We start from the raw sequence: 26,534 nt of genomic DNA, 5'->3' as shown, positions 1-26,534 counted from the left end.
AGTATGTTTTCACACAAGCCAGGCTTGAGATGTCAGCTTTCTGGTTCTGAAACTCTTTCGTTATTTTTCTCTAGGTATCTCGATCTGATTGGCGAAATGACTGCCGGGGTTTGTGGCCACTCGAATCCAATCATTCAAGAGGCTATCATTTCCACGGTCTCCCAGACAGGTCTCAATCTCGGTGCAACAACTGTGACTGAAGCTCAATTTGCGAAGAAAGTTCGCGACAGATTTCCGTCAATGGAGAGTCTCCGTTTCTGTAATTCGGGCACCGAAGCTAATCTGTATGCGCTCAGTATTGTGCGTCGTGTGACCGGGTTATCCAAGATTATTGTGTTCAGCGGCGCATATCATGGCGGCGTCCTGACATTCGTTCATGGAGTAGCTAAAAATAACGTCAACCAAGATGATTGGATCATAGGGAAATACAACGATGTTGAAAGTGTGCGAGAATTAATAGCGAGGAATAAGGGGAAAGCCGCCGCGGTGCTCGTGGAAGGCATGCAAGGTGCAGGAGGCTGTATACCTGGAACTTCTGCGTTTCTACATGCCATCCAGATTGCATCCAGAGAAAATGGCATGTTATTCATCTTGGATGAAGTCATGACCTCTCGACTGGCCCCAGGCGGCATTCAATCCAGGTTGCTCAGCCCCTACGACGGGACGCCCCTCAAGCCTGACTTGACAACCTTGGGCAAATACTTAGCAGGCGGGATGACGATCGGAGCTTTTGGTGGGCGCAAAGACTTCTTGGCGGTCTATGATCCTCGACCGGCTCCCGAGTCGCAAACATCAGCGCATCATGTCCCGCCAATCAGTCACTCTGGCACGTTCAACAACAACACTTTAGCCATGAATGTCGGTCTGGCTGCTATAACTTCAGTCTATACACCAGATGTTTGCACGCAACTCAACACATTAGGCGACTGGCTCCGGCAGAGTCTCTTTGATATATTTCGAGGCACTCGAATGGCAATCACCGGGGTCGGAGCAGTGTGTAACATTCATCTTACTGCTCATCCAGACCAGGAGATTCTATGTGTTGAAGATTTGGAAACCGAAACGTCCGAAACCGACACAGTACTGAGAGATATTTTCTGGTTCTATGCAATCCAGAGGGGATTTTGGCTGGCTCGGCGTGGTATGTTAGCATTGATTGTAGGGACTACAAAGGCCGAGCTTCAGGGATTCCTAGACATGGCAGATAGCTTTGTACGAAAATTTCAGGACTTCCTCGTGTAAGATCAGCCTTTGGACACTTCTCACTTATCCAATACATCACCCATTACTTGATTTTGTTTTTTGGAGGCAGGTCTGCTCCAGTTCGTACAAAATTGTTTTCTAGTGGCAGATGTACGGCTTTCTTGATCATCAATCCTCTAAGCCTTCAAGTGACAGTAACTGTAAGTTTGTTGCCTGGAGCCGTTCATCGTTTGCAAGGCGACTAGATATGGTGACATGTCCCGCTTTCGCCCCCATCGGGCAATCGGGCACGGGACGCCTGGTATGTTGCCTCACAAAGACATCTCGCTAGCATCATGAGGGGAACAACTCCCATCGCTCCTTCATCCAACTTTTTTCTATCCTTATCGACGAGATACAGAACATCGTACCTTCTCTTCCTCTCCTGCAAATATGGTGTGCGTATCTGCGGATGACAAAGTCCCCTGGTTCACTTATATTTTGTGGTCTATATGGACTTTCATTAGCAACTTCTTTGGAACGGTCTGGGCTATAACCAGCGGCTTCTTTGGGGTGGTTTGGTTTAGCATACGAGAACTGTTCTTTGCTTTTTTTACCATCATTCTTCCTGCTGTCGTCGCCATTGGTCTAATTATCTTGGTCCTCATTCTCGCAGTGGGTGTTTTTATTTCTCTTGCCAACCGGCTAGGCTGGATGAAACCCGAATCTTGGCCCTCGAAGAACGGAAATGAGAAGAAAATCTACCAGCCAACGCACTCAAAGGAAATTGGTCAAGATGCAGTCCTGGTCAACAGATCAGATGACAAACAACGGATCGAGATCGAAATCGAGTTTCTTGAAGAGTTATTGCGCGCAAAGCGAGAAAGGTTAGAAACAATGCCTTAGTGACGTCGACACCGACATTCTCTGCATCAAGCACGAGGCAGATTTGATGCCGTCCTTCGAGCGTGGTATTGAATCTTAGCAGCAACCATGTTTTCTTCCAGGTCGGTAAAGATATAGAAGAATACTGGTAGTGACGAAAGGTACGGGCGCGAGTGGTTCTCGGAGTGTTCTAATTCGCCTCGACATATACTATTATATCTGTATCTATGAAAGGGGAAGAAACGGCATGAACATCACATCCAACTGGAACGCGTCTTGGGTTGGGCATAATCATTCATGTGGAATAGTGAAATACAAGGGGCAACATTGGCCCATCAGCGGGGTTTAAAGTCTAAGCGCGATTGCATAAAGTGTTTTCTATCCTGATGTCCAATCCTAAACTAAACGAATGGGTCAGCGGATGCATTCATTCTGCACTTAGAGAGCCCCTCCCACCAGTACGCAACCGAAGAAAAGCAATAGATGTACCAAGTCATATCTCATAAATCGTATCCTCTACCGCTGTTAATAAGCAAGTGCTATTAGAGGGTCCCTTCTCCCCACGTTCACAGCAGTTTTTGCTCCAAGTCACGCTCGTCGAACGGGTCACCGAACTCATCTATACATTACCGAGTCAGTCAAGCCTGCCAATAGTCCATGAATTCCAATCGACTGTACCTAGATTGAAGTCCTTGTCGATCACATGCTCCATTGCCCGCTGGAACTCGTCCTGGGAACGCTTGCTCTTCCAGGCGGCGATGGGCGGTTCCCCACCCTTTCCGGAGAGTTGGCTTGGATCTGCCTCACTGACTGGTTTGAAGTCACCTGCCTTGGAGATTTCCGGTAAATGCTGGGGCTGGGAGCCGGGAGGTGAGAGTTCGGACGGTGCAGCGGCCGCTGCGGAAACTTGGAGGTTGCGAGTCGGGGTGCGAGTGCCGGGTCCGGCACCATCGGAATCGGTATGAAGAGAGCCAACAGAAGAGGCCATCTCGGAATCTCCGTCGGGGTCTCGGGAGTCTGTCGAGTCGTGTGTGAGTTGGGGGGGGGTTGGCAAGGGACAAAGGGAGAGACTCGTCGAACGCGGATTGCGGGGAGGAGAGCTTTCGAAATGCGCCCGTTTGGGTAGATTGGGAACACGGTGCAAAGCGAGGAGAGACTCAACGAGACATTGGAGGGCACTACAACTTACCATGTGCCATGCTGGCAGTAGATGCTCGAAGCAGGACGGACAGAGCAGCTGCGTCGATTGGCTCTCGATGAACCAACGGGGTGGAGCTGAGGAAGCGGAGATCGAAGCGGCCTCGGGGGCGGTGGCCGCTGGGCCCTGCAAACAACTGCGAATTTTCTTCCCTCACTCGCATCCGTCTTGATACATTCTCTGCACATATCGTGTCTTGTTGGTCATCGCGTCCATTGCGTCCAAATTCGCTTGTATCGCCTCCAGTTGACCATCCATTTCGTCCATTTGTCTCTCTGTGGACCATGACTGCAATGCCTGAAGTCCCCGACGCATGGGAAGACGACGACTGGGAGTCCCAAGCTGATGTAGGTCGGATTATGAACGATCGACGGTGCGGGCATTAGGCTGAAGACCGCACTGGCGATGGCCTTTTTTTTCTTGGAAATCCTGGAATGACGTACTGATAGACTGGGATATACAGAAGCTAGCGACTCAGCCTACCCCACCGCCCGAGAAGAAGGTCTCGTCGAAGGTCACCAAAGCACAGCGCAGGGCTCAACAGGCCGAATTCAACCGACAACTATGGGCTGAAGCGTATGTCACCTACGAAGAAAGCTCAAATTGGACGTCATTTCTGACAATTTTGCCTGTAGTGAAACCCCGCAGACATTCCACTTTCTTGAATCGCGCTCCGACGTACCTCTTAAACAAGACATCAAGCCAACAGTCACCCTCCTCAGCCGCAGACCTCAGACCGCAACTCGACAGTCTTCATCTCGCGGGGTGGACTCGGCGGCAGCTGGGTTGGGAGAACTTGGTCTACACGATGACGGCGACTCGGACGAGGACTCGAACAAGCGGTCTGAACCGACTCCTGAAGAACGTCAAGCGATAGCACTCAGGAATCTGGAGGAAAAGCAGCGCAAGTACGAAGAGGTGAGGGTAAGACTGTTTGGAAGCCCGTCAGGGACCACGTCTGGCAATTCATCGCCGGGCAGTACCACTCCTCCTCGGCATCACCAGTCCGGGGAGGGGAGAGGGAAAGGAAAAGGCCGCGGCGGTCAACGCGCCGAGTACCAAAAGAGAGAGTCCTCCTCTGCGTCGAACAAGTCACGGCATCTCTACGATCCATCTCCGGTGAGATCCAATGGTCCCTCACCACAAAGACGGGAGCGTCCGACAGGAGACTGGACGGAGGCAGACAAACAATTTGCTCCACAGCAACCGACTCGAAGCCCTAGGGGGCCCGATGCGAGTGGTAGGGGCGGTTTTAGATTCGGCAATAGAGGTGCCCGAGGAGGCTAAGGTACATGGTGCCAACGCTTTTACTATTATGACTATGGGTTCAGTCCCTCGGGTCAATGTGGGTATGCTTTTCCACAAGATCCCAGGACCCATGAAATCCGCCAAAATACACCCGTCGAGCAACCCAGAATATCTGTCAAGTTATCATGGATCAAGGGAGTGCCCGTCCCGAATTGATTGCATTCGCAAGCTGGGATGTATTTGGCCGGTTCTCTACCATCAGGAATGACCAATATTAGCAAAGTCTTTGAACCCGGTGAACGAGAGGCACTCACGAGCATATCTTTCATAACTGTCGATATAGAGTTGATCTGTGCTGGTCGTTGCTCGCACATGCTCATGTGCGTCGATGGCATTCACCCAAGACGCAAATCTGCTCCCCTCCTCAGCATCCGGCCAGCCTCGATAAGGCTTCAGTACCCTACGAAGCCGAATGACCCAAGGGGCCGCCTGGACATCTACGATCGACAACTCTGACCCCAAGAAGAAGGGACCGTGCGGATGCGCCGCGGCGATGAGGAGATCGAAAGCATTTCGAAGCTCTTGCGCATTGGCTATTTGCTTCTCCTGGCTCTGCTCCTGAAGAACTCGATAGAAGCATGGCACAATATGCCGATTAATCTAAACTTCAGTCAGCAACGGGCCTTGGACAAATGGAGAAGCTAGCTGACATGGTCTCCCCAAAGTCGGCAGTGGGCACGCAGCTTTGGATCCTCTGGAAGAAGTGCTACGCCTTGCTTCAAGTCCTCGAGCTGGATTCAGGTTGTGTTAGCTCACGAAGGATCAAAGAACGACAATGGACTTTTGCCAGGCTCCATACATATTCAAGAAGCACGGTGCTTTCATAACATCCCCAATCATCGTGGCGCAAGGCGGGAACCAGCCCCCGTGGGTTCACCTCAAGTAATGAAGCAGGCTTTTTGTACGGGTCTACTTCAATATACTGATACGGGATGCCTTTCATCTCCAGCGCTATCCACACCCGTTGTACAAATGGGCTTGACATAGATGACGATCAAATTAGCATATAGAAAACGTTCATAAACATCCAATTCATGGGCATACACTCACCAGAAGCAACTTCCATATAACTTGAGGTTAGAATCAGCTGAATGCCGGGCTACAGTAGCAAAGGCTACACCTGTCGCCTTAGTATGATATGTCTTTTGCTGTGAAGTGTCGGCCATATTGTGGTACTGTGCGAATGCGTCAGAATTTCTGGATGAGGTAGAAATCGGCTGACAAAAAACAAGTTAAAATGAAAAAAATGGATTTCAGATGTCCATCCGCTGATCAACGAGAGACGATAATTCTTGGAGTTTGGGAAAGGGGGTTTCGAAGTGACGTAGCAAAGCAGCTGCGGGGAGATTCCACCCCACTCCAAGATCTTGCTTGCATGAGACAAGCATTGGAAACATACCGGATTCTTTTTCCTTTCCTTATCTTCTTTTAAAAGATATCGCTGTACACTGTTCTTCTTCACGCGATCGCTTTCTTCAAGCGTATGGCGATGGCCTTCAGTGATGTCATTCTTTCCATTGACACTATTCCCATTCACTCGTTGAATTGTGAAATATCTTCCCCCGTTTGCTCCGGGATGGCCCTCCGGCAGATTAGAAGGAGGTGTAAGTACTCCAAACCCATGATCACCTTGGAGTGGAAACAATGTTTGGACCCCAGGCAATAGCTCAGCTGTCGGCAAAGGCTCGAATTCCCCAGTTCCTTCTAAGGACTCAGCAGTTGGGAAATATTCCGTAATCTTGATCTTAACATCACAGAGATCCCGTTCTCTTACGGTCCGTTTACGTTTCTTCTTGTTCGGATCGTTGGATTTGGGTGTCCCGGGTGGTCGACCTTTCAGTCGGCAGTCCCAGTAGTGGGAAACGAATGGCCGGCGTTTATATCGTTGTGTCGAGCGATGGGAATAAACGTTGTCCACGTGAGGGAAATAGATCTGGAATCTACCAAATGAAACCTGTTAGTGCACAATCGCATTCTCATTCCGGGCTGCTTCTGACCACGGTCCGTGGAATCAAGCATCAAAAGCACACAATAATGAAGCTAGAACGGCCGACATACTGTTCCTCGCTCAATGTGATCATTTCATCCACATTAAACAGCTTGTTTCTCCAAAGATCCAAATCAGGCGGTTCAGGAACCAGCTTCATGCCTTCCAATTGCCCAGCAAAGCCCGAGGCATCCGGGGCATTTGATGCGAGTGCAGCATAATCATGATGTGTAAAGGCTGTATAGGGTGTTTGTAAGGAATCCAGGCCGCTGCCCGGTGCTTGAGAGGTGCTATCTCCTAAAACGATCGGGTTCGCAATTTGCGAGGTTTGTTGCAGTTGCGACGGGTGGGCTTGTGGGGAATTTTGGAGCTGCGGAACATGCTGCAGTTGGCGGGCATGTTGAAGGTGTGAATCGTGACGAAGCTGTTGTTGCGCATCATGTTGTAGCTGTGAAGAGTGATGAAGTTGTGGCGCATGCGGAGGGTGCGATGACGGTGGGTCACTCCCGGTTGGACGAAAGCTTGTCGCGAAGGGGTTGGCTGGGTTGAAAGGGCCGAGGTCAGTGTTCAGACCAGAGGAAGAATCAAGAATCCCGATGGTCGACACCAAGGGACGGCTGGAGGCAGGGCGTTGGAGGTGCGAATCCATTGTGGAGGCCCTCGCTGCTTTTGGCGCGGAGAAAGAGAGAGCGCGGCGGAGGCGCGGAAAGTTGCGCGGGGTCCATGGTCAGCAGCCCAAACATCTAAACACCAGCGCCCACAAAATCGGTATGCCTGTGTCAAAGACACCTGTAACCCACAATCTGGAATTTAGGACGAGGGGCAATACCAATTCTATATTGTTCAAAACAGATTTTATTTACTAATATACTATTTTTTACAACCTGGTCATCTATCTCGAGTAAACAGTGTCTCTTTGGCCCGACTCCAAATCATCGCAAGGTGGCAAGTGAGACTCATGAAGATTGTCAGAAAATTAAATATGTTTCTTTCCATGCTTTTTAGCAGCCTCTGAGTTTTTAAAGGGAAATCCAGTAGTCCTTCTGTCAGCGCCAGTTCGTCGACTGATTTTGCCGTTGTCATTGGCAAACAACAAACACCACAGCCCAATGCATGCAAGGAGAGAGCCTCCAGCGACTGCAATGGCAAAAGCAGTTTGTCCTCGGGTGACATAACACGTATACGCATATATAGCGGACGTGGCATGGAATACCGAGGTTATCATTAGCGTCGGCAACGCATAGGGTGCCTTCGGATCAGAGTCTTCGGTTGATATGGGCTCCGAAATGGAGGATGTCAGTGGGATTGAGCCGGTCAAAATAACAGTCAAAACTGCAATGGTGAGAAGAGCGAAGCCTAAGCATCGGGAAAGGTAAACCTCAATAGCTATGAGACCATTCAATAAGCAGTTAGTGACATATCATTCGCGTGATTTCGATTTGAATAGAAATTGCCAAAGGCCACGTACGGGAGGCGGGTCGCGTCTCATCCAACAGCATAGCCACTATCACCCCCGGGCTGAGAATTAGAGGCAAGCTTTGTAATGAAAGCCATCCGGCTGTCGAATAGGTGTAGGTTTGAAAGACCTTGGTGCGTATATCAGTATTCCATATCCGAGAGCAGATCTTGGCGCCGAGACGAGTCCCCGTGAACGACAAGGCCGAGCAGTTGTTGGTAGTGTCGGTACTTACATCCATAATTTCTTGATCATACAGCACAGATTTCCAGTTGCGTCAAGTCTAGGAAGCTGTCGTTCGGAGTCAACTTGTGGTTGTCAAGGCAAAGTGAAGCTTACAGCCTAGAAGCTCCGTACCTCTGGACTCATGATCTGACGTCATTTCATTTGCTTTGTTTGCAGCAGAGCTTGTCACGGGTTTCTATGAGAATTGTAATAGACAAAAAAAGGTGTTCAAAAGTATAGGTGCAGGCTACTTCAAGAAAGAACAGGTATGATCAGTCGCCATTTATAGACAGGTTGAATATTTTCATTGAATTCTCCAATGTAAATTTTAAAACTTGGGAACCATTAACCATCAACACCTCAACCCCTAAAAAGCCCCAAAGATGAACAAAACTCCTCAAATGAAACCTCATAATGCCTATCGCCAAGGACTAGTTCATTTGGCTTGCTCGCAGGTACCTTGCGAAACTGTTGTCAGCATCAGAGGGCGGATTTTGCGAGCCCGACAGTGCCTCTTTATATCTCTGGGAGAGACCTTCATCATCACCTGCATCGGGGCCCTCATAGTCGTCATCAGAGTCATCTTCACCGTCAGCCAATCCTCGCTTGATGATTTCATCCTCCTCTTCATCCTCTGCCTCGCTGACAGTCTCAGGACCCGGCTCAGGGCCCTTGCGCTCTCTCCGACCAGAGCCAGAGACACTCATATCCTTCATCAGCTTGCCGAGCTCTAGTTCCCGCTGGGCAGATTTGTTCTCTTCCCGTTCCTGCTTCTTGCGCTCCAATTCAGGTTTGTAGTCCCGCTCGAACTCCTGACGCTTTGTTTCAACGGCCTCAAAAAACTCTTCAACGCCATCGCCGGTCATAGAGCTCACGCCGACGACACTCAGGTGACGATAGAATTCTTCCAACATTAAGCTCATGCTGTTCAGCAGGGATCCCATATATCCACTGCCAGCCCCGAATCCGCCAGCACCACCCTCACCTCCGAAGGCACCAGATTCCTGCTCTTCTTGGAGGGCCTGCTGGAACTTATCGAAATCGGTCATCCATTCCTTGGCAAACTCGGCATCCTTGACATCAGTCTTATTGAAAACCAGGATCATTGGGAGTTTTGTCTTGTAGAGAATACTGCACGCGTACAGCATGTTGCTCATGAAAGTGCTAGTGGAACTGGCCCGCGGGGTATCGATGATATAAGCAATAACGGTGGGAAAAGACGACGCGAGGGTCTCCAGTAGGATACTGCCAGATGCACTCCAGACGAAGACTTCGATCTGACCTGGTGTATCGACCAAGATGTGCTCGATAGGTTTCGCATTAGGTTGCTCGGGGTTCGGCGCCGTACGCTTTTCCAGGAGGGAAATGATTTGGTCGACCTTGGTGGCGAACAGATTGAGGGATGTCAGGATACCGCCGTTCGGTCCCAGGTTATATTGCTTCATCACTTCCTTGTAGTTGATCGAATCGCGGATATCAATGTTGCTGTCGAAGGGGACCGAATGCACTGCGGGGTCAAGGTTCATCACATAGGGCACGGTCTTCTTGGAATGCAAGTATGAGTTGATTCTTTGCATAAAGGTCGTCTTTCCAGAGCCTGGAGTATAAACAGCGTCAGTAACCAGAACGCGAGGCCAAGCGACTTAGATTGATTAAACCTACCTGCCATGCCCACGCAGACGACGGAAACCGCCGGGGACGCCATGGTGAACAGGAGTGTCCTTAGAGATGATGTACAAGAGAAGAGAGGAAATGTAAATAGTGAATAGTATAATGGATATTGAGTCGGCGAACTCACTACCAGAGATTGCAAGCGTGTGGTTGAGGGGAGCTCTTTTTTTTTCTCGGAAATTCTTTAGTCGCGGGGAACCCGAAGATCTGCGCCTGGACCGCCCGGCGCGCCAAACGTCATTCCGGTCCAGCTTTTTGCCCTTCGCCATTCTAGAACAATCACATCCCAGGCAGAGCACGATGACCCTGGAAGATTTCGAGAAGTCATTGGTGGAGGACCAGGGGCGCCGACGCGAGAAGAGCGACAAAGACCGACGCCGTGGAGACCGCGACCGCGACCGCAGCAAAGACCGTTCCAGACACCACCATCGCTCCAATCACCACCACCGGCGACATTCGTCAAGATCGCGAGACCGCGAAAGCAGACGAGATCGGGGGTCTAGACACCATGATGATGACGGTCACCGGCACAAACGTTCTCGCCATTCGATCGACCACGGAGACGGTCGCGAACATTCGCGTAAACGTCGGCACAGAGAGTCCAGCCAGGAGAAGGATGAAATGTCGACGAGCAAGCCAGATATCCAAGAGGAATCCAGTCGCTTAAAGCGTGATTCTTGGATGGAGGCACCTTCCGCTCTGGACATTGAATACGTTCACCGACCCGATCCTAAGCAGACAGAGGAAGCCAACAAGCCCACGATGCTCCAGGCAGATTTCGAACTCAAGATCCACGAGAAGGAACTCAATAGCCATCTACGGGATCTAAAAGAAGGAAAGGTCCTTGATGAAATCGAGGAAGAGCCATCTCAGCATGAGGTAGACTATACTTTTGGAGACTCCGGCTCTCAATGGCGGATGACCAAGCTGAAGGGCGTTCACAGAGAGGCAGAGGACAGTGGTCGACCTGTTGAAGAGGTCGCAATCGAGCGTTTCGGGGACCTGCGCTCTTTTGATGACGCTCGGGAAGAGGAAATCGAGTTGGATCGGCGCAAGATGTACGGCGAGTCTTATGTAGGCAAAGAGAAGCCGAGCGGAGAGTTGTTCCAGGAGAGGAAGCTAAAGGAAGAAGTTAGCCGGGGCCCCCATGAGCATATTCGTGATCCAGCCGAAGAGCTGAAGACTGAAGTTCAAGGGAAAAGGATGGAAGTCGAGCCTCCCTCCAATACAACCCAGCATCTGGACCAGACTGCGTTGAACCGCCTCAAAGCTCAAATGATGAAAGCTAAATTGAGAGGCGCCCCTAACGCAGCTGAGCTTGAGGAGAATTACAACACTTCACTTGCGGCATTCTCTAACCGCAAAGAGTCTGATGTTGTGGTGCTTGGCGTGAAGGAGAACCGTCTGCTTGCCGGCTCGAGAAATGAAGTCAAGCCTGTTGATACAAAGCGAGGGCGTGAAAGAGGCCAAATGCAAGACAACGAAGACATGACCATTGAAGACATGGTTCGCGAGGAACGCAAGACTCGGGGTCAACTGGGTGGGGAAGGGCAGCGATTAGCAGAGCGCATCGCCCGTGATGGGAAGTTTGAGGTAAGCTCATTCAATTCTCTCATAGGATCGAGTCCATCTAACACTATCCTAGAATGATCTGGAGTACATGGACGATCAAGCTTCCAAACTGGCCAAACGAGTGCACAGATCTGAAATCGACATCAAGAACGCTACTATAAACGACTTCCGCAAGATGAACCGCATCCTCGACAACTGTCAGCTCTGCCATCACGAAGATACAAACACTCCGCCAATTGCGCCCGTCGTGTCTCTCGCTACCAGAGTCTATCTGACTCTTCCCACTGAGCCTGAAATCAGCGAGGGGAGTACCACTATTGTGCCCATCCAGCATCGCAACAACCTCCTGGAATGTGATGACGATGAATGGGAAGAAATTCGTAATTTCATGAAGAGTTTAACCCGCATGTATCATGATCAAGGCCGAGATGTTATATTTTACGAGAATGCGGCCCATCCACAGCGCAAGCGTCATGCGTCTATGGAGGTGGTTCCATTGCCCTATAGTCTTGGAGAAACATCGCCTGCGTTCTTTAAAGAGGCGATTCTCAGCGCCGAATCAGAATGGTCTCAGCACAAGAAACTGATCGATACCCTTGCCAAGGCCAAGCAGGGAATGGGGCGATCAGCATTTCGCCGAACTTTAGTCAAGGAAATGCCCTATTTCCACGTGTGGTTTGAGCTCGATGGTGGTTTGGGTCATATCGTTGAAGACGAGAACCGTTGGCCTCGTGGGGACCTATTTGCACGAGAGGTCCTCGGAGGTATGCTTGACGTTGCCCCAGATGTGATCAAGCGACAAGGCCGTTGGCACAGGGGCGGTGATCGCAGAGTTGAAGGCTTTAGGAAGCGCTGGAGAAAATTTGATTGGACTCGTGTCTTAGTCGAAGGTTAATGGTTATAACTACAAGTAGCCGGAAAGCTCAAGTTACTTACTCTAATTACAAGGAAATGAATGACCGCAATCAAGCATACCTAAAGTACACGTATCTTTCTGGGCACTTTATCTGGAAGTCTAAAAAACACCTGAACTCCAATTAAACGCTCAATTATTCCAACGCTACGCTTTCGCATAGTCTATTCCTTCTGCCTTCTAATTAATTCCAGCCCCTTCTGTAAAGTCACTTATTCCACCATTTAAAAGGGTTAATTGGATAGTTCGGAATGCGCACGAGAATAAAATGCACCAAATATAAACCATTGAATGTTCTCTCTAGCGTTCATTGTCAAGTGGAATAGCAACACATATATTACACTTGAAGATCGCTTCTACTCGTAAGAATTTTCATTTAAATTATCAATCTGATTACCAATCCTCCCTACCATCTAATCAGTAGGTGAGATGAAACCTAGGGGTATCAAAGCTCATTGATAATATATGTGATGGATGGATCCACGACGACTATTCTCATTCGTAAGAACCACCCGAGATGGCGGCATTTCCAAGCGGGGAACTCGCCGAGATAAACCCAAGTTTTGCGTGGGGGCACGTTTTGTCATCGGCAGATACCCGATAGACGATTTATGACTCTAACGGCTCCCATGGTGTCTTCTACTCTTCTTTGAAATCTTCCATTCTTGATATATGAATGCTTTGATTTGCATTCTTACCTATAGCCCGACTAAAATTTGCGAATCGGCTCACCCTTGCTCTCAGACGTTGTCGGTGGACTCCCTTTATTCTTATCAGTAAGTGGCACGCCTTCCATTGACATCTTCTGGGTTCCTTCAACGGGCAGATAATAGTTGCGCCTTTGCCCAAACCTGTTTCAATGTTTAGACTGGAAATATTGGCGTAAATAATTGTCAATCAGATCTGACCCAACGGTCTTTTTTTGGCAGACGTTTCTTATATCACTTCTCATTATGGGGTCCCACGGTGCTAGGCCCAAACTTTTGCTTCTTGGAAAGATTGGACAGTATGTGAACATGACCAGTTGGTGTGGAAATTTACAAAGTTGATAACAAGGAAATAGCGCGCAAGACTCTTAAAATGCACTGAGTGAATTAGGCGACCTGGTCACATCAACCGCAACTAACCGCGCCGAATTCCTGCAAGAATGTCGTGATGGCAAACTCGATGGCGTTGTTGCGACCTATCGTACTTTCCATTCCGCGAGTCTCACGGGCTTAGTGGATGAAGAACTTGTCAATGCTTTACCGAAGTCACTGAGATACATTGCTCATTGTGGTATGTGTGAATATCGGGAGCCCTATGACCTATAGCAAGCTGACTCGGCTATTCATGGCATAGGAGCTGGCTATGACCAGATTGATGTCCATGCCTGCAGCGCAAGAAACCCTCCGATTCTTGTCTCAAACGTTCCTACCGCAGTAGATGATGCCACTGCTGACGTGAATATGTTTCTGATCATCGGTGCATTGCGTAATTTCAACAGTGGTATGCACTTTTTACGTCAGGGTAAATGGCGGGGTCAGCCATCAACTCCCCTTGGTCATGATCCCGAGGGTAAGGTTTTGGGAATTCTGGGGATGGGTGGCATTGGCCGTAACTTGAAGAAAAAGGCCGAGGCCTTTGGGATGAAGGTCATCTATCATAACCGCCGCCCATTGACTGAAGAGCTTTCAGGAGGTGCTCAGTATGTCACATTTGACGAACTGCTATCCACTAGCGATGTGCTCAGTTTAAATCTTCCATTGAATGTAAGATGGATCGATACGGATTTTGGATCCCCCCCAGAGGGTTTCGTTCATGCTGACTGAATCAAGAAACACACTCGTCACATTATCGGCAAGGCTGAATTTGCCAAGATGAAGGATGGTGTGGTTGTAGTGAACACTGCCCGCGGTGCTGTGATGGACGAGGCTGCCCTTGTCGAGGCCTTGGATAGCGGCAAGGTGTTATCGGCTGGCCTTGATGTCTTCGAGGAAGAGCCAAAGATTCACCCTGGTCTCCTGAGAAACCCTAATGTGATGCTTGTTCCTCATATGGGAACTTGGACAATTGAAGTAAGTCCTATGATGCGGTCCCAAAGCAGATCGGGGCGACACTGACAATTCTCCAGACTATAACTGCTATGGAGGAATGGGCCATTGAGAATGTTCGCGTCGCTCTAAAGACAGGAAAACTCAAGAGCCCCGTTGCAGAACAAGCTGAGATGTCGTAATATGTAGCCATATGGAGAAGAGCCTTTGGTGCTTCGATTGGTATAGACCGTCTCAGGTTAATTCTGGAGTGGAGGCCCTGTATCAAGATTTTCTTTTGAACAGATTGCAATGAACCGTATTTAGAAAATAGCAAAATCTTCCGCAAGACGTCTAGCTACTAGTTACGATTGGGTTGCCATGCGAAGTTGAGAACTTGAAGTGGCTTGAGGTAGCCCCAAGTCCCATAAACGGTATTTCTGTTTTGGGACTAGTTCGATCGCGGCGGAGCTTCGAATCTTATCGTCCGGGGTGGCCCTGTGATAACTTCAACTTGACCAGTCACTACAAAGATGGCAGAATATTGGAAATCAGCAGTGGGTACTCTTTCATTTCTTTCCCGGTGTCTAGCTCTAACTTAGAAATTGTGCTATAGCCCCGATTTTGGTGCAAACAATGCAAGATCTTCATTCGCGACACACCCTTTGAAAAGACCCAGCACGAAGCGAGTCCCAAGCACCAAGGCAGCCTCAAGCGCTTCTTAAGAGAGATCCACAAAAACAATGAGATCAAACAGAAGGAGACCCTGCGAGCGAAAAATGAAGTCGAGCGTTTGCGACAAGCTATCGGAGGTGGCCCCGCTCCGTCGAAGCCCGAGGGCAAATCTGGGAAGCCAGAGGCTGCACCAGCGCCCGGACCTGCCCAGCGGTTCGTAGGTGCGGAGGAAAGGAAGAAACAAATGGCCCAGTTGGCAGAGCTAGGTGTAGCCATCCCCGAAGAGTATCGAGCGGACATGGCGTTGGCTGGAGAATGGCAAACGCTCTCAGAGACCAACGTCGATTCCCAGGAAGGATTGGAAGGCGCAGCAAAATCCATTGGAATCCGCAAACGTAAACACAATGGCGAGGAGGAGGAAGAGGGGGTCAGCGGGAATCCATCCGAGCGACTTGTGAGTAAAGGGTGGGGTTCAAGGATGAAGATATACCCTGGTGCAGAGGATGACGATGAAGATTTGGACGCTCTCCTCGCATCGACGAAGGATCTAAAGAAAAATAAGACCCCGGCACCAGATTCCGAGTCTAATGACCGGTATTCCACCGAAGAGCATAAGCCCGAGCTTCCATCAGCCTTGAAAGAGGAAGAGAGTGTTATTTCGAATACGCACGAGACCACTGACAAGGCTCGCACTAAGGTGGAAGACACTGCTTCAACGTCCCAACTCGATTTCAAAGAACTAGCCGATGAGACACCTGGCCCGGTTTTCAAAAAACGCAAGGCTAAAGTCATGAGGAAATAGTGGCTTGTTGGGCCAAGCGATATTTCTCGACGCATATTTACCATCACTGGATAAAGAACAATTCGGTCAATGCCCAGGACTACCGAAGTTATGTTCTTACCAAGACTCCCAACCAAACGCCAAACTGAAGGTTGCGACTTGAAGTCCCGGCAGCTTCATTGCGATTGTAAGACTATTAGGCTTTTTTGGAGATGAAAATGCCCAGTTCTAGTTCAAAAGGTGCCGGACAATTTCTGCCCTCAAAGTCAAATTGTTCTCCTCATAGAACATTCATCGGCACGACCCGTTTACCATTTGTTGTTTGTACTGGAGCCGAAGCAGTCAAACCCGCAGTATAGCCGGGCGGATCGTCCTGAAGTTCGACGACGAAGGCGTTGTGTCGAATCGAAAACCAATCGATGACCGATAGGCTTTGAGCACCGATGCAGATATTATGGGGTGTGGCCACAACTTCCATAGATTATAAGGCTGGCAATATGGATTAGCTGTAGACTTGTCTCCAAACACTTTCCTGTAGCCTGTACCTAGGCAGGGAAAAGACAGAAATAAAATAAAATTAACGAATATATCAGTTGTTGTTTATCTATCTATCTTCAAGCATTCAGATTATTGTTATAGGTAGAGTTGTTTATAGTTCGAGTCTATGGGAGGGCGCGGTGCTGGGGTATAGAATTGCCACTCCAATTTTTTTTTCGGCGTCGGGGCGGAGACTTGGATCGCCGGAAAGGAAAGCTCCTTTAGTTCGTGCCAACTTCGCGCATCTCTTTCGAGCGACCACCGAACACAAACCCGCCGAGTGCCCCAGCAACTCACGTCTGTTTCTTTCTTCTATTGCATTATAGCATCTATACCCGGTGAGTTACTTCAAATGGATGCAATCGCGATGTCTCCCCAGCCTAGTTAGCCCACCGAATCCTCTCGAGGCGCACTTCTCTCCAGCCCGCGCAACAGCCCAGGCTCTCCTTCCCAAGACCGCCGCGACTGAAATCTCGCGAAAAAAAAAATGCGTTTACCCTCTGTTACATCGCGAAATGTGACACTGGCCCGCTGGATGGCCGTGGGTGGGGAGGAGAAGTCTTCGGGCCCTCAGCGAACAAAATGCGATCAGCTTCCCCTCGGTCGGCGCGCATGACATTGGAGAAGGTGGCATATTTATATGCCATTGCTCTCTACATATGGATATTCTGCACACGTTGCTATATGCCCCAAACTTTGCCTGGTGGCGGTTGGTCGTTGACCGGCCTGGATTGGACGTATCTCAATCTGCCGCCCGACACGACACGAACAGAGACGAAGTGCCTTGGGAAGAACCTCCATCACGGCACTCTGTGTCTTATGACATGTTCTGATATCGCTTTTCCTCGCCTTAAAGCACTCCTGCGCAGACATTTTGAAGCGACTGGCATCTTGTTATTGTACATGAAAACTTTGGCTAACGTATCGCAATCTTCACAGGCTATAGGGAATAAATGATTTATATGTCCCAATCCGATCGATCTGTTGTTGTGCCTCTGCTCGGCGACAAATTGCACGAACTTTGACCTTAACCCCGGCGTGATTATCGTCCATTTGTTTCCACTTAGAAAGGCCTAAACCTTAGCATCGACCGAAAAGCAGCGCATCGCCTTGAGGGCCGGGCGATCAGACATGGCAGAACCGACAGACCCGAGCTCTGGCGACCCAGCCAACTCATCGTTGGAATTGAGTACGCCCGCTCCAACGACTGATCAGCCATCTACACAGATCGAGCCTTCACCAGAACAATTCAAACAGTCCCAGCCAGAATCCAATCAAACCACTGCTCCTGTATCTGAGTCCCACGCGGCGACAGCGCCCTCAACCAATGATACAAACCAGCCCGGCAACAGCAACAATGGCAATGACAACAGCCACCAGAAAGAGATCAGTCCACCTGCACCTGATCTTGAGGATCCTGCTTCTTCGATTGTATCTTCACTACCGGCGATGGATACTACAATTCCAGCGATGGATACCTCTCACTCTTTTGGAGACACGGGATTACATTCATTTGACACCTCTCTCCATTCCTTGGGCTCTTCTACTGCCCCAGACTTGTCCCTTCCAGCGATTGATACCACTTTGCCTACACTGGACTCCGCACTTCCAGCTATAGGGACTGACATTCCCACAATGGACCATCCATTCGGGGATGACAGCCATTTCGGCACCCACGATTCCCACTCCCCATCTGTGGACCCGACAGATGTAGCAAGCAACATGGGCCAACATGGATCTCTGAATGGTTCGACACATTACCAGACGTCGCCCAATGGTACCTATCAGTACTCACAGAATCATTCGCCTCCACAGCACCTGGACGGACAACAAGCGCCACAGGGACCGTCTCAACATCAGTTTCAATCGCAGCCTCAACAAAATTACCAACAACAGAATTCGGACGTGTACCATAACCCAGGCGGATTCTCGGCGGTGAATTCAAATTCCGGTAACAATGGCCAGGGACAACCCGGACAAATGCCGCAAGCGCCCATTGGATCCCCGATGCCTCCTATGGCGTCTATGGGCCAGTACATGACCGGGTATCCCTCCAATGTGCCGCCTTCCGGCATGAATTCCAACCCGCAGATGCGATACCCCCACCCCGGTGATCCTAATAAGATTCTTTCGGGTGGTCGCCACAAAAAAGAAGTCAAGCGTCGGACAAAAACCGGTTGCTTGACTTGTCGCAAACGTAGAATTAAGGTACGTTGTTCGTTAGTGAGTTTTACATGTTGCGCGTCCGCGGGAGCGCGGGCCTCGCTTGTGCCCGCAGACCCCGCCATCGTTTATTTTGTCTCCCGCTTAACCCACGACCTTCCTTTCCGGGGCTTCTCTCTTGACCAATGACTGACTGCGCAAAAGTGTGACGAAGGACATCCGGTCTGCAGAAATTGTGTCAAGAGCAAGCGCGAGTGCTTAGGCTACGACCCGGTCTTTCGCCCTCAAGCAACCACCCCGTCGGCGATCCAACCGGCGCCGAATCCTCCTCCGTCGCTTGTTGTCAATCCCCAGGGACCCCCAGTTCCATCTGCGCCTTCTTACCCTTCTGCACCTCCTGGGTATATGCCGGCTTCCTCGCAACCTTTTGCACCATCTCTGCACTCCGAATCCCCCAGCAACTCGACTGACCAACCTGATCACGGAGTTGGCCTTGAACAATCCCTTGGGCCTAACAATCATATCGCTGCCCCTCCCAACATGCAGGAATCCAATGAACCTCGGCCCCAGAGCTCGGAGCCTACATACAAAGGTACGTGTGTCAGAAAGTGATGCAAAATCAACTTCTTCAGGAATTCTTTTACATTTTGGGTTCCCACTTGAAATGCGCAGTCGCTAACAGTGAACCTTCCCGATAGCCAAAAATCTTCATGTCAATGACCTCGTTGCGCTAAGGGGCATCGCTCCTCCACCTCCCCACCCCATCGGGACCCTCCCTCCGGGCCGCCTCGAAGAGATTCAAGCTGTGTTTCTTGCCACGTACGCCCCTGCAATTGATAAATTGTTGGAAGTCCGCTGGTATTCGGATAAAGCACTCTCAATCTTGATGGCAGATGCTCAGCTCATGGCAGACTATTCTGCCCTGATCAATGCGTTCAACGAGTGGAATCTGAGTGATGGGAATACGGTTGCGCGCTTGGAGAGTTTTGAGGCCTCCTTGATTTGGCGGAGCATGACTCTGTGTCGCCAGGTTCCCAATTCAGAGAATGGGCAGTATGGGCAAGATTGGAACTTGCTGGCGGCGTCTGCACGTCTCAATGCGATCGAGGCTCTCTTGACCTGGAACTACCTGGATCAGAACACATTGTCACGAGCTCTTGGCATGGATGCCTCCAACCCACCCAACCCTCCAGATCAGTTCGTGCAACGGCAATTGGACTTCTGGAGCGAGCTCGGAGAGTTCCTTACTCTTCACGACAATGAAGCCAGCTCAGCTAAGCAGATCGACGACACACTTAGCCGTTGTCGTCAACTACTCGATACGTATGAAAACCGGGACATCATCTATTCCATCGCCATTGCACGACACCTTGGGCAACGATGGGCCGACTTTCCCAACAGTCTGCCCAAGGTCGGATACACCACTGAGAAGGAAGCCGGTACCAAGCTTTTTGTTGCGCAGAAGTTTATAGAAGAAGAAGCTGAGGGCAAGGGTACTACCCAGGTCTATAAGCGAATCTGCTGCATGGCAGTCCGTTCATGGTGGGTTGCCCGCGAGTAATCGGCCTTCTTGAATGAGCCCTGGCCTGGAATCGCTTCGGCACCCTTTCTCTTCTCTCATTCTTTTTCTCTTTCTCTCGCACCTCTTTCTGAGAACGGCCATCTTTACATTCAGGCCTGCGAACATGAAGAAGTTGTTCGCATTGATTTTAAAAAGCATCATGGTTCAGGCGTTGCCTTTTGGATGAGTTGACTTCGGCACTTGCTTTTGGTTTGATTTTCTTCTTCCATCGTGGCTCGGGGGACTGTGCAGCGAGTGAGCACTGCAACACGGCGTTTCTTGGCCTTTCCTTTCCCCGGACCAATTCCTGTCTGCATATCTCCCTTCTTTCTCTCGCGGGAGTTCCATACCCTGTGGCGATCTATATTCTAGATCAGCTCACCTTGATCAGTTGATATTTGAAAATAAAAAGACAACTTAGTAAATTTCAAAACCCTTTTCATCCATCTAGGAACAAACTCAAGAAGAGTTTTTCATTATGCAATATATCGTAAGCATTATCATCCGCTTCAGTCTATATACAGGCACTATACAATAGGCACCTCAATCCTGATTTTCATCTCGCCACTAGTTCCCTGAAATAAGAAGCCTATATCTCGCGTTGACTCCACCAGCTCAACTTCCCTCCTCACGAACCGGCTCATGCCCCCCGATGGTGTTGGAGCTGGTGCTTGAACTTCATCGTCACTGTCTTCGCTCCAATCGCCGGCGGCCGCGTCCCCGGTTGACTTTTCAATGGGATCCCACTCATCAGTTTCCCAGAAAAGACTGAAACCATACGGAGGAAGGTCGAATAGTCGAGAAACGAGAGCTTTCACCTGATACGCGTCGAAAGACGTCGGGATTTCCTTTGTACAGAATTGCGAGTCCGAGAGCCGGAATACCATCTTGACCACCCGCGCCGCAACGGATCGGGGATGGATCAGTCTTCTGCCGGAGCCATCGTCCTCTACAGCCCTGGTAACTGTGGGTTCTCCGTATAGTTCACACAGTTCGCTGTAGCGGGGGTGGGTGGCGAGAACACCAGCTTCTTCTGCTTCGGAGGTGGCAGTGAGCTCTTTGCCGATGAGAGAGAGGTAGTACATTTCAGCATTTGAGCGATCCTGTGGCGATATTGTGCTGAAATTAAGAGTGCAGAGAGATGGGGGGAAACGGGATAGAGTGAGCATGAATCCCTCGTCCACTGTCATGGGCTTGGAGGCGCTCATTGTTGATGTGGCAGCTGCGATGGCAGGAGGAAGAGGAGGCTGATCGTATAGAGGATTGCTCGAGATGCGAAGAGTCGTAATACCTGGGAAAAGAGTCGGAAGACTATTAAGGAATGTCCATGATGAGATATCGTTTCGTGAGAGATCAACAGAGTAGACAGATGCCGGGAATTGGAAGTCTAGGGTTGGGGATTTCGGATCGTCCGTGATAGTGCTGATGTTATTTCCTCGCAAGGAGATGTGTTCGAGAGTTGGAATCCCTGCAAGATGACGAATGGAAGACAGAGATGTGATGTTATTGTGTTCAAGGGTCAGGGATGTGATGGCGCTGGCAAGGGGGCGAGGTATCGTGCCGAGTTGGTTGCCAGACGCTATGAGAGACGCGAGTGTAGGAAAGCGAGATGCCAATTCAGCAATCTATGCATCAATTGATTAGCACTGAAAAAAATTTTGGACTTGAATTTTCTGCCTACCTCATTCCAGCTAAGAAGGGTTTCTTCCAAATGTAAATCGGTGATGCCGTCAAAGACCAACCCATCTTCCAGAGGATGGAAACGATTTCCACTGTTTCTAAATCAGCACCAATTCGGACGGCAGATTTCATAAAAAGAAGGATCCAGAGATTTACGTACTTCACTTTCAACTTTTTAAGCCTTTTCAGCTGGTTGCAGATCTCCCAAACGTTGCGCCAACTATTCAATAGACTGCGGCTGAGATCCAACTCGATGATCCTGGGACATGTAGTTGCAATATTTTGAGCAGACTTGCGAACTTGATCTTCAGGTTGCTCGTACGATGGAAGTACGCCCGCAATACGTAGTCCATCTAGGAGAACGATGCGCAATTCCTGCAGCTCTGCAAGTTGCCTGCGAATCTTATCAAAGCCGACCTCCTCAACGACCTTGCCGCTGATCTCAATGGCCCTTTGGGTGGGCGTTTCAGCTGGCTTAGATGTCCATACAAGCTGCGACTCGTATTCCGAGGCATATTTTTCTCGCAAGCCTTCCACGAAGCTGCGCGGCGGTTCTGATGGCCTGGAGGGGCGTACGAAAGACCCCGCCGTGGGGTGATTGCTTTTGCCTGTCAACTGTGTAAGTGACTGGTCTATGATGGATTGAGCGGAACTCAATTGGTTTCAGTAATGCAGACATTCAAAATATCGCACGCCCTTGTGCTCTCCTGAGTGTTTTCCTCTGGTCGGATCGTCCCATTCAATGCCCAGCCAGGTGCCGCTTGTGCCTTCAACAGCGCCCACATAGCGAATGGTACAAAGCTGACCGTCGAAGGACCGACGCTGACCTACTAACGAGACAGCCATCTTCCAGGGCGAGTTAAGGGCCCTATATGGCACTTGATGAGGTGATATCTGATATCTTGCATTACGTTGTGTACCTTGGATACAGCGACTTCCGCGGTGCTTATGTAACCCCGACTTCTTTACCTTTCAGGATCAGAAACCTCCTATGCCGGCTTGTCATCTGCACCTTTCGGATTGACTGCCATAAGATGGATTTCCAGGTACGTTTTATACTATTTTATCGGACAAGTCCCTTGGATGTGCTCAATACAAGATGCTAATTTCTTCCAGAACCGAGCAGGCTCCAAGTTCGGCGGCGGCGGTGTCGCCTCCCAATCCGCAACCAATGCAGACCGTCGCGAACGTCTTCGCAAGCTCGCGTTGGAAACAATTGACCTCGATAAAGATCCATACTTCTTCAAGAACCATGTCGGCAGCTTCGAGTGCCGCCTCTGTCTCACAGTCCACCAAAATGATGGCTCCTACCTCGCTCACACCCAGGGCCGCAAGCACCAGACCAACCTCGCCCGCCGCGCCGCCCGCGAGCAGCGCGAGAACAAAAATCAGGACCCGGCCTCTCTCCCGGGGGCTATGGGCGTGCAGGTCAAGAAGCAGACTATCAAGATTGGCCGGCCGGGATACAAAATCACCAAGATTCGGGACCCCTTGACGCGACAGACCGGCCTCCTCTTCCAGCTACAGTTTCAGGAGATCACACCAGGCGTGATGCCGCGCGTGCGTTTCATGTCGGCGTATGAGCAGAAGGTTGAAGACCCGGATAAGAACTTCCAGTACCTGATTGTTGCGGCGGAGCCGTATCAGAGCTGCGCGTTCAAGCTCCAGGCCAAGGAGATTGATCGCCGGGATGGTAGATATTGGACCTGGTTTGATGAAGACAGCAAGGAGTTTTGGTTGCAAATTATGTTCAAGACTGAGCGTGAGGAGCGATTCAGTGGTGTGCCTGGATTGGCGCCCCTACGGACGTGATCGGTCTTATACTCAGTTTCATTGTGGTGTGACCAGTTTCTTTTCTTTCTTTCTTAATCAACGATAAAAGACGACGGCTGTGTCTTTGGTGGGACAGGAGCACTGGCGTTTGGAAATTTTCTTTCATGTCTATACTCTTCATACGAACCTCGAGCGATAGCATTGCTTAAATTAAGGCCTTGGCGATTTGTACTCTCGCAACAACTGCTTTTTACTCCTAAAATAGCGCTTTGAATACCCTCCTTCCCCCGACTTGGATGCTCTAGCAGGTAGTAGTATGTTATCAGATCGATATTCTAGGATTTACCGGATTCATCGTGGTCTAAGCTCATGTATATCATAGGGGAGGATCTTTTTGCTTTCTGAAATAGACTATGAGATGCAAATCACGTGAAATGCAACGAAATATCTGGTCCTCTACAAAACCGCCCATTCTCCGGTGGACAATAGGAGATGCGTATCACAAGTACTGCCCAAAAGGGCTTTAGACATCGACAACAAAAACCAAAAGACGGCGCTCGGGGTCATGATTCGGAAAGCATCGCGCTGATATGCTGAATAATGATTCGTGGGGAAGAGATGAAACATTCCATGCTTCGGCCAGGGAAGGATCTATGAAAAAGATGTGGATGCAAGCCCCGCCTGCTTCTCAACTCATCCGATGCATAGAAGCCACCAGTGACGAATTCTCAAAAAGAAATTGTGACCGAGATTAACTTCCCTGGAAAGCATTAAAGGCCTTGTAGGTATAACCGATGAAAGGCAGACTCATCTCGGCTTCCTGAGACTCCGGCATAGCCCGGGCCTGAGCACGGTGGATGGCACTGGTATCTTCCTGAGGAATCTCATCGATAGGGAAGTATGAGACATCGATGTTGGAGCTCAGTCTCGGCTCGAATGGGGCACGGATATTCCGCAATTGCTCCCACACCACGCCACGGAAGAAGGGGTGGTTCTTGATCTGAGTTGCACCACCATGTTGGCCGCCTTCGCTGCCGATACGGTGCTCGGGGTCGCACAAGAAGCTAATGATTTCAGTCAGCATTCTACATTTTCACTATTCCTAGTCTCAACGAAATGAAAGAACTTACCTTCGAATCAATGACTCTGACTCACGAGAGAGGACCAGCTCATCCGGGAAATAAAGGCATTCACGCCAGTTCACGATCTTGCGGTAGGTGTCGGTGGTATCTTCGGCGCAAAATGGCGGCCAACCAACCAGACACTCGAACATAATGGCACCAACAGACCACCAATCACACAGGTATGTGTAACCTTGACCATTGAAGATTTCAGGTGCGATATAGTCGGGTGTACCAACGGTGGAGTACGCCATGGCACGACGAGACTTTCGCCAGGTGTTGATTTGACCACGGTTTGAGACTGTCAAGTTGATGGCATCATTGAAGTAGCCCGAGTTGCGATTTCGGTCCTTTGATGTTGAATTCTTGAGAAGGTTCTGGTAATAGGCGTTGTCGTGGGTCTTCTTGCCACCAGTAGACAGACCGAAATCAGTGAGCTTAACATGACCACCACGGTCGAGAAGAATATTGTCCGGTTTGATATCACTAGTGGTTATTTGTTAGCGTTGAGGGTCCTTGGGTTGAAGCTATAATCCCACAGTTGGGTCTCAGGAAACCGGTCGGATCCCCGAGGCTGAGAGTTACGTACCGATGAAGGAAGCCAAGTTTGTGGACGGCCTCAATAGCCATGACCACTTCGGCCATATAGAAGCGAGTGATGTCCTCGGAGAAAATTTCGTACTTGATGAGCATGGTCATCAAATCACCACCAGGTAAGAACTCCATGAGCAGGTAGAGGTAAGCGGAGTCCTGGAAAGAGGCATGCAGCTTCACCAGCCATGGGTTGTCCTTGGAGTCAGCCAAGATATCACGCTCGGCCCGAACGTGTGCCAACTGATCCTTCTTGAACATCTCGGTCTTGATCAAAGACTTGAGAGCATAGATCTTGCCATCGGTCTTGCGTTGCACCAGTTTGACCTCACCAAACGCACCCTTGCCAATGATTTTAATGGTCTGGAAGTTCTGCGGGGTCTCCTTGGTCCGAAGGAATCGGAGGAAGTCTGACTCCTTCTTTGAGATCGATTCAGCTTCCTGGCGCTTGTTGTCCGCGGCAACGTTGGAGTCTCGAAGCGTCTTATCAAGGTCGACGGAACTATCAGATACCAAGGATTAGTTTCCAGGTCAAGTGGAGGCAGGCTATACTTTGACTTCGTCGTGGAGGGCACGAAAGAATAGTACTTAGTACTTACCGCATGTTGCGATCTCTGGCGCGCTCAATGTTCTCATGGAAGAACACCGTAACCAGCTCCTTTGCGGCCTTGCCCCGCTTGTGCACATTTTCTGAGTATCGATCCGGGAAGCGCTGCAGTTCCTCGTTCTCCGCTGGGGGTCGAGGGCTGCGAGGCACTGGGGGGGCCAGATGCGCCGCCTGGGCCTGACCCTGAGCAGGAGAGCCCCCGGCCGTGCGAGGGCGTTGGCCGGGGGAGTTCGTACGACCGAAGAAGCCCCCACGGTTGGCGTTGAGGTCTTGGTTGGAGAACTGCTGGATCAAACCGTTGGTTCCGTCGTTGGCGTAGCCCATGCGAGTCTGATATGCTGGCTGGGGCGATTGCAGGGCCTGCTGCTGCGCGTATTGTTGCTGTTGCTGCTGTTGCTGTTGCTGCTGCTGAGCATACTGGGCTTGCTGGGTATACGGACTGGCCACGAAGTAGCCCGGGGCATAGGCAGGGTTAGAGGGATCAACGTATTCCTGGGCCCCCTGAGTCTGGTAGATGGGTTGGGGGAATGCGGAGGGGGTGGTGGGATAGGCACGGCTGTTGGCCGCGTTGTAGTTGCGGTCATTGTACCCGTAATTCATATTCATGCGGTTGTTATTGTTGTTGGGATCCATCTT

At 50.1% G+C, this 26,534-nt stretch overlaps 13 protein-coding genes across 13 annotated transcripts; 7 read left to right on the top strand and 6 right to left on the bottom strand.

Annotated features, from left to right (window-relative positions):
- Positions 1-96: 96 nt before the first annotated feature.
- Positions 97-1,242, top strand: N7462_007713 (uncharacterized protein; the record flags this gene model as incomplete). Its single annotated transcript, XM_057079431.1, has 1 exon — positions 97-1,242. One exon carries the CDS (start codon positions 97-99, stop codon positions 1,240-1,242), a length of 1,146 nt encoding a protein of 381 aa, XP_056932101.1.
- A 1,391-nt stretch (positions 1,243-2,633) lies between these two features.
- Positions 2,634-3,055, bottom strand: N7462_007712 (uncharacterized protein; the record flags this gene model as incomplete). Its single annotated transcript, XM_057079430.1, has 2 exons — positions 2,634-2,686; positions 2,746-3,055. The coding sequence occupies 2 exons, from the start codon at positions 3,053-3,055 to the stop codon at positions 2,634-2,636; spliced, it is 363 nt and encodes a 120-aa protein (XP_056932100.1).
- Positions 3,056-3,549: 494 nt separating this feature from the next.
- On the top strand, positions 3,550-4,552 carry N7462_007711 (uncharacterized protein; the record flags this gene model as incomplete). Its single annotated transcript, XM_057079429.1, has 3 exons — positions 3,550-3,612; positions 3,729-3,841; positions 3,901-4,552. 3 exons carry the CDS (start codon positions 3,550-3,552, stop codon positions 4,550-4,552), a joined length of 828 nt encoding a protein of 275 aa, XP_056932099.1.
- Positions 4,553-4,771: 219 nt separating this feature from the next.
- Positions 4,772-7,209, bottom strand: N7462_007710 (glutathione S-transferase family protein; the record flags this gene model as incomplete). The annotated part of the gene is made up of 6 exons (XM_057079428.1): positions 4,772-5,173; positions 5,224-5,304; positions 5,373-5,550; positions 5,624-5,790; positions 5,973-6,513; positions 6,632-7,209. 6 exons carry the CDS (start codon positions 7,207-7,209, stop codon positions 4,772-4,774), a joined length of 1,947 nt encoding a protein of 648 aa, XP_056932098.1.
- A 327-nt stretch (positions 7,210-7,536) lies between these two features.
- On the bottom strand, positions 7,537-8,257 carry N7462_007709 (uncharacterized protein; the record flags this gene model as incomplete). The annotated part of the gene is made up of 2 exons (XM_057079427.1): positions 7,537-7,946; positions 8,029-8,257. The coding sequence occupies 2 exons, from the start codon at positions 8,255-8,257 to the stop codon at positions 7,537-7,539; spliced, it is 639 nt and encodes a 212-aa protein (XP_056932097.1).
- Positions 8,258-8,672: 415 nt separating this feature from the next.
- On the bottom strand, positions 8,673-9,946 carry N7462_007708 (putative ATP binding protein; the record flags this gene model as incomplete). Its single annotated transcript, XM_057079426.1, has 2 exons — positions 8,673-9,838; positions 9,904-9,946. 2 exons carry the CDS (start codon positions 9,944-9,946, stop codon positions 8,673-8,675), a joined length of 1,209 nt encoding a protein of 402 aa, XP_056932096.1.
- Positions 9,947-10,212: 266 nt separating this feature from the next.
- On the top strand, positions 10,213-12,379 carry N7462_007707 (putative cell cycle control protein (Cwf19); the record flags this gene model as incomplete). Its single annotated transcript, XM_057079425.1, has 2 exons — positions 10,213-11,505; positions 11,558-12,379. The coding sequence occupies 2 exons, from the start codon at positions 10,213-10,215 to the stop codon at positions 12,377-12,379; spliced, it is 2,115 nt and encodes a 704-aa protein (XP_056932095.1).
- A 971-nt stretch (positions 12,380-13,350) lies between these two features.
- Positions 13,351-14,612, top strand: N7462_007706 (D-mandelate dehydrogenase-like dehydrogenase; the record flags this gene model as incomplete). Its single annotated transcript, XM_057079424.1, has 5 exons — positions 13,351-13,420; positions 13,496-13,675; positions 13,739-14,148; positions 14,215-14,454; positions 14,511-14,612. The coding sequence occupies 5 exons, from the start codon at positions 13,351-13,353 to the stop codon at positions 14,610-14,612; spliced, it is 1,002 nt and encodes a 333-aa protein (XP_056932094.1).
- A 330-nt stretch (positions 14,613-14,942) lies between these two features.
- Positions 14,943-15,886, top strand: N7462_007705 (putative formin binding protein; the record flags this gene model as incomplete). Its single annotated transcript, XM_057079423.1, has 2 exons — positions 14,943-14,966; positions 15,026-15,886. The coding sequence occupies 2 exons, from the start codon at positions 14,943-14,945 to the stop codon at positions 15,884-15,886; spliced, it is 885 nt and encodes a 294-aa protein (XP_056932093.1).
- Positions 15,887-17,533: 1,647 nt separating this feature from the next.
- On the top strand, positions 17,534-20,126 carry N7462_007704 (putative C6 finger domain protein; the record flags this gene model as incomplete). Its single annotated transcript, XM_057079422.1, has 3 exons — positions 17,534-18,610; positions 18,770-19,157; positions 19,264-20,126. The coding sequence occupies 3 exons, from the start codon at positions 17,534-17,536 to the stop codon at positions 20,124-20,126; spliced, it is 2,328 nt and encodes a 775-aa protein (XP_056932092.1).
- Positions 20,127-20,653: 527 nt separating this feature from the next.
- On the bottom strand, positions 20,654-22,652 carry N7462_007703 (uncharacterized protein; the record flags this gene model as incomplete). Its single annotated transcript, XM_057079421.1, has 4 exons — positions 20,654-21,751; positions 21,808-21,898; positions 21,967-22,438; positions 22,484-22,652. 4 exons carry the CDS (start codon positions 22,650-22,652, stop codon positions 20,654-20,656), a joined length of 1,830 nt encoding a protein of 609 aa, XP_056932091.1.
- A 188-nt stretch (positions 22,653-22,840) lies between these two features.
- Positions 22,841-23,618, top strand: N7462_007702 (spliceosome assembly protein PRP11; the record flags this gene model as incomplete). Its single annotated transcript, XM_057079420.1, has 2 exons — positions 22,841-22,852; positions 22,923-23,618. The coding sequence occupies 2 exons, from the start codon at positions 22,841-22,843 to the stop codon at positions 23,616-23,618; spliced, it is 708 nt and encodes a 235-aa protein (XP_056932090.1).
- A 712-nt stretch (positions 23,619-24,330) lies between these two features.
- N7462_007701 (serine/threonine protein kinase CBK1) lies at positions 24,331-26,531 on the bottom strand (the record flags this gene model as incomplete). The annotated part of the gene is made up of 4 exons (XM_057079419.1): positions 24,331-24,643; positions 24,710-25,186; positions 25,290-25,793; positions 25,891-26,531. The coding sequence occupies 4 exons, from the start codon at positions 26,529-26,531 to the stop codon at positions 24,331-24,333; spliced, it is 1,935 nt and encodes a 644-aa protein (XP_056932089.1).
- Positions 26,532-26,534: the final 3 nt, after the last annotated feature.

Source organism: Penicillium macrosclerotiorum, assembly GCF_028827735.1.
Source record: "Penicillium macrosclerotiorum strain IBT 26536 chromosome Unknown utg000007l_segment0_segment0, whole genome shotgun sequence".
NCBI classification, from domain to species: Eukaryota; Fungi; Ascomycota; class Eurotiomycetes; order Eurotiales; family Aspergillaceae; genus Penicillium; species Penicillium macrosclerotiorum.
This window is presented reverse-complemented; position numbering and strand designations above follow the sequence as displayed.